General features: G+C 45.4%; 1 protein-coding gene across 4 annotated transcripts in view; it reads left to right on the top strand.

Moving 5' to 3' along the window:
- Positions 1–3,771: 3,771 nt before the first annotated feature.
- Taf4b (TATA-box binding protein associated factor 4b) overlaps positions 3,772–9,408 on the top strand; it is a 194,950-nt gene continuing 189,313 nt past the window's right edge. For 3 of the 4 annotated variants that reach the window (XM_038331300.1, XM_038331301.1, XM_038331299.1), the window contains exon 1: positions 3,772–4,114. In XM_038331300.1, the coding sequence (XP_038187228.1) occupies positions 3,772–4,114 (343 nt within the window). The remainder of the gene's footprint in view (positions 4,115–9,408) is intronic. The other variant, XM_038331302.1, reaches the window with a different exon arrangement.

Here is a 9,408-nt window from a genome sequence, read left to right as displayed (position 1 = left end):
CACTATTACACCCAGCATGAACATAGGTTTTACCTGGAAATGTATATGTGAGACAGACAGTGAAAAAAAGTGGAGACTTCTAGATCACAAGTGAGGAATAATAGAGGGGTTTACAGAGATCCAGAAGGAAAAGCTCTGAATGACAGATTACTTGCTATCTTCGTCATTTCAAATGCTGCAACAAAAACACTACCCTAAGTCAGTATGACCGTTCAGCCAGGAAAGGTGTCTGTGACCCAACCTGATGACCTGAGTTCAATGCCCAGAACCCACCTGGTGGAAGGAAGCAGTTGACTTCTGAAAGTTGTCTCCTGACTTGCACACAAACTGTGATAATTCCATTCCTCTGCACCTAAGTAATTGCCATGACAACCTATCCAGCAGATATCTAAAGTCTGAGACATACAAGAGAAACACAGAGTTGGTTATCTGGTAAGGGATGGCTTCTTAGGTGGTCATCTTTTTATCTTGACGTTACAATGCACATTAGGGAAGGCAGAGGAATTCTTTTAGAACTTGTTACAAAGTATTTATTAATGAGTTTGTTAATTTTGGCAGACAAAACAGGGTCTCAAACTACAGCCCTGTTCATTCCTGGCTGCTTAGCCCAGAAATAACCACACAGAAACTGTATTAATTAAATCCCTGCTTGGTCCATTAGCTCTAGCTTCTTATTGGACAACTCTTATACCTTAATTTAACCCATTTCTATTAACCTGTTTATTGCCACGTGGCTGTGGCTTACCGGGTAAAATTCCATCCTGTGTCTGTCTCTGGCAGGGCTACATGGCTTCTCTCTGACTCTTCCTTCTTTCTCACAGCATTCAGTTTAGTCCTGTCCCCTCCTACCCGCTGCGTAGCTCTGTTCTGCCCTGCAGATTCTTTATTAACCAATAGTATTCACAGCATACAGAGGGGAATCCCACATCACAGCCCAGGCTGTCCTCAAGCTTGATACAATCTTCTGACCTCAGGTTCCCATGAGTGCTTTGTTTGATTATTATTATTGTTTTATTATTTTGAGGCTGGGTCTTGTTTGGTCGGAAGCCTCACACCAGCTCCCTAATACCCCTTTATACAAACAGTCTAGACGTTTTTTGCCTGGGGGCTTCACCCCAGCTCCAAGGAGGGTCAAAAAGCCTGCCAATCGGTAACCCCTCCCCAGGGAAGGTCAAAACCACTCCCTCAGGCTACTTAAACTACGCCCCCACCCCAGAATAAACATGTGGTCCCTGGGTATCATGTGGTTTCTCCTTTCCTGTCTTCCCTCTCCATGCTTTCCTGAAACTACCTCGGAGCATAGCATTAAACATGGGTGTCTTTTAATTTGGTTTAATTTGGTCTGATTGGAATGCGTCGGCGGAGAGACTTGTCTTAAGCACTACCTAACAGGTCTCAAAGTAGTCCTGGCTGACTTGGAACTTACTGTGCAGACCATGTTGGCCTGGAACTCACAGAGATCCATTGCTTGTCTCTGCCTTTCCAGTGTTGGGTTAAGGTGTACACTGTCAAGCTTGGCTGATTCTTTTATTCTTTTATTATTTTTAGTTACATGGATGTGTCTGTGTGTGGGTTTGTTCACATGAGTGCAGATGTCCACAGAGAACTGGGATGTCACATATCCCTGGAGCTGGAGTAACAGATGGTTGAGAGCCATCTGATGTGGGTGCTGGGAATTGAATTCGGGTCCTCTGAAAGAGCAGTAGGTGTGCTTACCACAGAGCCATCTCTCCAGCACTGATTATTTTAATGTTTAATATTTAATGTTTTTGTTTGTTTGTTTGTTTTTTTTTTTTTTTTTTTTGGTTTTTCGAGACAGGGTTTCTCTGTGGCTTTGGAGCCTGTCCTGGAACTAGCTCTGTAGGCCAGGCTGGTCTCGACCCCAGGGTGTCTTGCTATGTAGGCCTGGCTGGCCTGGGACCTGCTGTATAGTCAAGACTGCCGGGACAGGGTATGTAGCCAAGAATGGCTTTGAACTCTGGATCTTTCTGCCTGAATCTTCTCAGGGCTGGGATTCTAGGTTTTCATCCCCACACCTTACTGCAACAAGTACTATTTGCATATATGTAGGTTATAAAGTGCTGTGTCATGCGCACTTAAATCAAATAATAAATGGGTTATCTTTGAATAAGAGCTTCATGACTTAATCATGTCCCAGAGGCCCTATTTACTAATACCATTGCAATTTCAACATATTTATTTGCGGGAAACCCTCTCTGAGCTAAGCACCTGCATATTTGCAAATTTTCCCTCCGTTTAGTTAGTGTAAATCATTACAAAACGATCCCGTGACAGGTAGGCGGTAACGGCATCTTCCCTGGCTACGTCCTGGAGGACGTTTCCAAGCGACTGTGAACAGCTTCAGAACTGCACTGAAGATCTTCGAGCTGGAATCTGTAGATGAAGAACCAGAAGTCCTGTCCCAATTTCCCAGAATTTGTCACATAAACAATTTAAATAAGCTAGGAAATGGTCAGCATTGAGGGAACTGACATGGAAGGTCAGCACACTTTCAAAGCCAGAATGCTCACATAGTGAGTTTGGGAACATCCTAAACGACAGTGGGGGAGTCCAACAGACAATTCCAGGTGGGGAGGAACTGGGGAGGCAGAGGTAAGCAGCTGAGTCCCAGGCCAACCAGGGAGGCCCCACCTAAAAATACAAAACAAAAACCAAAACAAAAAACTCAAAAAATTCAAAAAAGGAACAAATACACTTAACAGAGACATAAACTCGTAAGGAGGAATAAAAATTCTTTTCCAGTTTATGTTTTAGGTATTTCAAGTCTAAAGTAATATCTCACAAATATATTTTAAATTTGGTTTTTCTGAAGCTTTGAAGACTGTCCTGAAATTAGCTCTTTTAGTCCAGGCTGGCCTGGAACTCAGATATCCACCTGTCTCTGCCTCCCGAGTGCTGGGATTAAAGGCGTGTGTCATCACCGCACGGTTCTGAGTTTTACAAGGTCAACAGGAGTGAAAAATTGTTTGCAAGGATTTTCAGTGATGCCGAATAAACAGGAACCAGATAAACCCAAAGCGGGATTGAGTTCCTGAATTCCGCCTTCTGCAGAATCAGTTCTCTGCATTCATCTCCTAAAGCGTCGCGTCCTGGGGACGGCGGGCGGAGGCGCTCCGAGGCGACAGCCCGGGCAGCCCACGGGGACGCCGGGCCGCAGCTCCGCCGCCTCAGCTCGCCCCGCACGTGATAACTTCCCGAACCTGCGCCTCAGCGCTCTCAGCGGAGGAAGAGTCCGAGCCACTCCCGAGCCGGTCCTCGTGACGTCACGAGCGCGAGTCCTCTCGCCAGCCAATCAGAAGGCCGGAGAGCAGGGAAGCCCCGGCCGGCGGGGGCTGCAGGGCGCGTGCGCACGGGCTCCGCGTGGCTATATAAACATGGCTGGCCGCGCGGCGCCGCGGCCGGTGCGGAGCGCGTGTGGGGCGCTGCTGGACGCTGTGGGTCTGTAGGGCTTTGAAATTTTTGGCGGGGAAGCGCAGAGTGGAAGCTCCCCGGGTGGGAACTGAAGTGGCGGCCCGAGGGAGCTGCCGGTCCGGGCGCTTCTGCGGCGGGACCGGGGCTGAGGCGCGCACGTGTGGGCGCCGCTGGCGGAGGGAGTGCCCGGCGGGGTCGCCGCCAGCCGGGCCAGGAGCGCGCGTGTGCCCCGCGATGCTGCGGCGCCCGGACTGCGCCCGACTCGGCTGCCGCCTGCCCCGGCTCGCCTCGCCTCAGCTCCGGGAAGGGCAGCGCCGCTGCCGCTGAGTCCCCGAGGGCATGCCAGCGGGCCTCACGGACCCGCCGGGCGCCGCTGCTCCGGTGGTCGCCAGCGCCTCGGGGACCGTGAGCATGGCCCCCGCAGCCGCGCTGCCCGTGAGGGTAGAGAGCACCCCGGGGGCCCTGGGTGCTGTGACTAAGGCTCCTCCTGGCAGTGTCTGCGTGGAGTCCGTGGCGCCCCAGCCCCTGCCATCCCCAGTGGGGACGCTAGTGACCAAAGTGGTTCCTGTCACGGCTCTTCCTAAACTTGGCAGCCCCCGGCTGCCAGCTCCTCAGATAGTCACCGTGAAAACTCCTGGCACCACGACAATCCAGCTGCCTGCTAATTTGCAGTTGCCTCCAGGTATGTTTATCACCTCTGCTCGTCCGAGGTGACTCGGGGACCGGGCAGCCCCCCTGTATCTCCGAGAAACTTCCTAAGGTTTGATGTTGCGCAAGCGTGTGGGCGGTGCTTTGGGCTTAGCATTCGTACCACCTCTAGGCTCATCTCTGCGTTTAGTATTGAGGAAAACAATCTTTCCATCCTGTGGACACAGTCAGACTGGTAGACGCACGTTCTAGACGGCCCTGGAGGCGTTGCCTGGCACCCCAATGAGAATGTAGGGACTAGCTGGAGTTAATTTTTTCTTGTGGAGAAAGGACCAGTAAAAGGATGACTTTTTAAAAGAAAGGGTTTTGAAACTTAAGAGGAAGGGGTTTCTTAATTTAAGCAAGTTAGAATAAGTTTACAGCAAAAGTGATTACTTCCCCTACCCTTTGAGATAGGATCTCTTTTAGTCCAGGCTGGTTTTGAACCTTCCCAGTGTAGGGAGGATGACCTTGAACTCCTGTTGTCTCCCTCCAAGAGGTGGGATTACTTGTGCGCGCCACCGCACCTGACCAAATGCTGCTTTCTACATCCTCTTAGAGTGCAAAAGATTCCTTTTAGTAGGGAACAAGTGCGCGGGTTGACAAATCGGAAACCTCCAACTGTTGTATTTGATACGATGTGAGAGTGTTAATGAGTCTTGGCTGCTTTTTCTCCACTGGAGACTTGAATTGGGCTGTTTTGCTTTGTGATCTTTTACATACTGTGAATGTTTGACTGTTGTGTTGTCATGTGTTCCTTGATTGAAAAATATCTTGAATTCGTCTTCCATTAATTTTGTTAAGCGTAAAGTGGAAATGGAATATATTGGTAGTTAGCAATAAAAAACTATCTGTCAAGAGAACCATGGTTAAGCCCAGCGGTGGTGGCACACACCTTTAATCCCAGCACTCCGGCGGCACAGAGGCGTGTATATCTCTGAGTTCAAGGACAGCCTGGAGTACAGAGCGAGTTCTAGGACTACCAGGGCTACACAGAGAAATCCTGTCTCAACATTGCCCACCCCGATCCCACACACACCAGAAAGAGAACCTTGATTTGGATGGTAAAGAAATGGAAACATTTATCGAAAAGATTTCTTTAGTATCCCCTAGCAAAAGGAGAGGCTTTTTTTTTTTTTTTTTTTTTTTTTTTTTTTTTTTTTTTTTTGTGGGGAGAGGGAGTGTGTATAATAGTTTTATGTCAACTTTACACAAACTGAAGTCATCTGAGAGGAGGAAGCCTCAACTGCGAAAATGCCTTCCTTCATAAGATAGGGCTGTAGGCAGGTCTGTACGACACACTCTTAATTAGTGATTGCTGGGCAAAGAGCCCAGCCTATTGTGGGTGGTGCCATCTCTGGCCTGGTGGCCCTGGGTTCTATAAGAATGCAGACTGAGCAAAGCCATGGGGAGCAAGCTAGTAAGCCTCTCTCCCTCCATGGCCTCTGCATCAGCTCCTGCCTCCAGGTTCCCGCCCTGCTTGAGTTCCTGTCCTCAATGATTTTAATGAAAAACTTTATATGAAACTGAGTGAAGTAAAGCCTTTCCTTCCTAGGTTGCTTTGGGCATAGTGTTTCACCATAGCAGTGGTATCCCTAATTAAGACTGGGAGCGAATAGTGTATTTGTTTATGGACATCCTGAGCACATTATGTTCTGCACATTTCACACAGCTCTGAGTACAAGTGGAGTACACAGGGCACCTCTGAAACAGTAGTCATTGGATACAGTGTTTGCAGTGTTTGCCAGTTGTAAATTGTTATCCTGCCTACAGTCTTACAAAGTAGTGGTGAATGTATTTGAGTGAAGTTACCTGCTGGTTTGTTACAATATACATTCTTTTCTAGTCTTTTTTTAAAGAAACAGTCAAAAACTATTGATATAAAATTGTCAAGAGGGAAAGCTTGTTGCTTAGTTGTAGCAAGTTATAAACTGAGGGCTTGCCATGGTAGTCACCACATCTATTTATTTATTCATTCATTTATTTATTTCTAAACAGGGTTTCTCTGTAGCTTTGGAGCCTGTCCTGGAACTCACTCTGGAAACCAGGCTGGCCTCGAACTCACAAGTGCTGGGATTAAAGGTGTGCACTACCACCACCTGGCACCATGGTAGTTGCTTTTAATACATTATTTATATTTTTATTCTCTCCTCATAGTAGGAAGCTAGCAAAAGGAAAAGAGGTCTGTAAGGGTAGATACTTCCCCAATGCCAGGCAAGTAACTCATTGAAGCCAATGGGACTTTGAATCCATGTCTATTTAGCTATACTCTGTATACATGGCTGTGTTTGCCACATGAATGTGTAAAGTATACTTCGTGGAGCGTCGGTGCTGAAAGGTAACACAGATTTGTGAGTAAAACTTCTCTTTACTTTTTTTTAAACTTGTGTATACAGTGTTCTGCCTGCATGTATGCTTGCACACCAGAAGTGGGCACCAGATCTCATTACAGATGAATTCTGGGAACTGAACACAGGACCTCTGGAAGAGCAGCCATTGCTCCTAACATCTGAGCCATTTTTCCAGCCCCCAAACTTTTATTTTCTAAATCAAGAAACTCAAACTGAAATGCCCTTGAGTTTTCATTATAGCAAAATAAGATCATAGCCCAAGTCTTACACAAGTTGCTTGGGAGAGTTTCTACAGGTGTGTAGCAGAAGAGCCAATAGATGAAATGACAGTGACTTATTGTGCTTTATAAATTCTATACAATTCAGATGTGCTGACAATTAACAGTTACCCAAGAATATGCATGTCAGTTCTTAATTCACCAAGATAAATGCCTTTGAGTACTTATTTTGGATTTTTTCTTGAGTAGAACTTGTTTTTAAAAATATTTAAACATATGAATATTTGTTCAGGTCAGAGGGTGCACAACCCTGTAATTTGAGCACTTGAGAGTTCAAAGACCATGTTCAGGCCTGTAACCCCAGTGAGGAGGCTGAGACAGGAGGATTGCCTCAGGTTTGAGGCCACCCTGGCCTAGTGTGAGACCCTGTTTCAAAGCTAGGAACTAGGTAAATGACTTGACTGCTAAATGCACTAGCTCAAAGTATAGTGATATTTTATTTATTTTTAGTAAACAAAGATTGTCTGAGGCTCAGAGGGTAAAACTAAGCCACTAGAGGCCAGGCAGTGGTATTACACACCTTTAATCCCAGTACTAGGGAGTCACACGTCTTTAATCCCAGCAATAAAGGGGAATATAAGTCTGCAGTCGCCCAGCGTTGGTAGAGGTACGACTTCTCTAGTGGCATGGCTGTTTTGCTTTTCTGATCTTCAGCTTGAACCCCATTATCTGTCTCTGGATTTTTATTACTTGTGCTACAAACAAAGCCTGAATTTGTTCCCTTAACACAGTGGTTCTCAACCCTCCTAATGCTGAGACCCTGTATTATAATTCTCATGTTGTGACCTACAACCATCAAATTGTTTCACTGCTACTTCATAACTAATTTTGCTTCTGTTATGAATCATACCACTATGCAGGATATCTGATATGTAACCCCTGTGAAAGGGTTGTTCCATTCTCATAGGGTCACGACTGACAGGTTTGAGAACCACTGCCTTAATAGAACCCATGCAAAAAGCTGGATGCCATTCTAAAGTGAGATCAGAGACAAAGACGGAAAGAGAGACATTACCTCAAAACAAGGAGGAAGGAGAGAAATGACTCCCCGAAAGTTATCCTCTGCCTTTTATGTACATATTCCTCTATACACTAAATAAATGAATCTTAAATGGAAACATGTTTAAACATGTACAACTACAGGTTCTTTAAGGAGTAGGGTCTAAAAATAAAAGATAAGGAGGCATTTATGGGGAAATAAAAGGTTTCTGTCTTCAATATTTTCTTTAGTGAACATGTAGGACTTTTAGGTCCAATTGTGGTCATTTCTGAGTCAGTTTAAAGCGTAGTGCCATGGTTCATTTTTCTTTCTATATCTGTAGTTATCCTTCCAGAGAAAGTTACAGCAGTCAAGTTTGCCCTAGTATGTGTTCCCAGTCTTCCTACTATTGGTGGTACTATTGCACAACAAAGTTTTATTGCTTGCTTTTCCTCTAGTTCTGGCCACCCTAAACCTCCCTGCAGCCATAATGCACTTTGTAGTCCCGGCTGATTTTAGCGTCCTTAGTTTTAGGAGTACATGCATTCTGGAATTACAGGTGTAAACTACTAATCTTAGCTACCCGACTTGTGCGTGTGTATAGATGGATGTAAAAATCTTTAAAGTGTTGGGTTGTGCTGGGGATTGAATACAGGACCTGTGTGTGCCAAGCAAGTGGTCTACTTCTGAGCATCCCCAGCCTCCTTAATTTTTAAATACCAGCTTCTAGACTGGGCATGATGCTGCTATCCTTTAATCCCAGCACTCAGGAGTCAGAGTTAAGCAAATTCTCTTAGTTTGAGACCATCTTAGTCTACATAGTATATTCCAGGATAGCCAGACTATGTAGAAAGACAGTGTATTTTTAAAAAAAGTAGCCGGGCGGTGGTGGCGCACGCCTTTAATCCCAGCACTCGGGAGGCAGAGGCAGGCGGATCTCTGAGTTCGAGGCCAGCCTGGTCTACAAGAGCTAGTTCCAGGACAGGCTCTAGAAACTACAGGGAAACCCTGTCTCGAAAAACCAAAAAAAAAAAAAAAAAAAAGTAGTAATAGTAATAATAATAGTACCAGCCTCATTGAAATATAATTTTTATAATTATATTTCAAAATTGGAACCTATTGCTGGGCACTAGTGGTGTATGCCTATCCTAGCACTCAGCAGGCAGAGGCAGGTGGAATTATGTGAGTTCGAGGCCAACCTGGTCTACAGAGTGAGTTCTAGGACAGCTAGAACTACAGAGAGAAACCCTGTCTCAAAGCAAAAACAACAAAACAAAGGAACCTATTTTCAGTGAATGTTGAAAATTTTGATTTAGCCACCTAAGAAGTGATGTCTTTTTGAAAGAAAATATATGTATGTCTTCCCTATTCTGTGATACCTTTTTTTTCTTTTTAAGTTTCTAGAGACAGGGGTTCTCTGTGTAATCACCATGGCTGTCCAGGAACTTTGCAGACCAGGTTAACTTCGCATTCGTGGAAAATTGCCTGCCTCTGCCTCCTGAGAGCTGGGATTAATGCTTGTGCCACCACAACCTGGTTTGTGGTACCATTTTTATGTCTGCTTTTCATTTACCATTAAACGATAACAATTTTTGTTTTAAACTCTAAAGCTTAATATTTATTTATATTCTTTGTCTCCTCTGGAGACAAGGTGTTAGTATGTAACCCAGAATAATTTTGA

The sequence above is a fragment of the Arvicola amphibius genome, chromosome 5 (genome assembly GCF_903992535.2).
Source record: "Arvicola amphibius chromosome 5, mArvAmp1.2, whole genome shotgun sequence".
Taxonomy (NCBI): domain Eukaryota; kingdom Metazoa; phylum Chordata; class Mammalia; order Rodentia; family Cricetidae; genus Arvicola; species Arvicola amphibius.
Note: the sequence above shows the minus strand (reverse complement) of the source record. Positions and strands in the feature narration are given on the sequence as shown.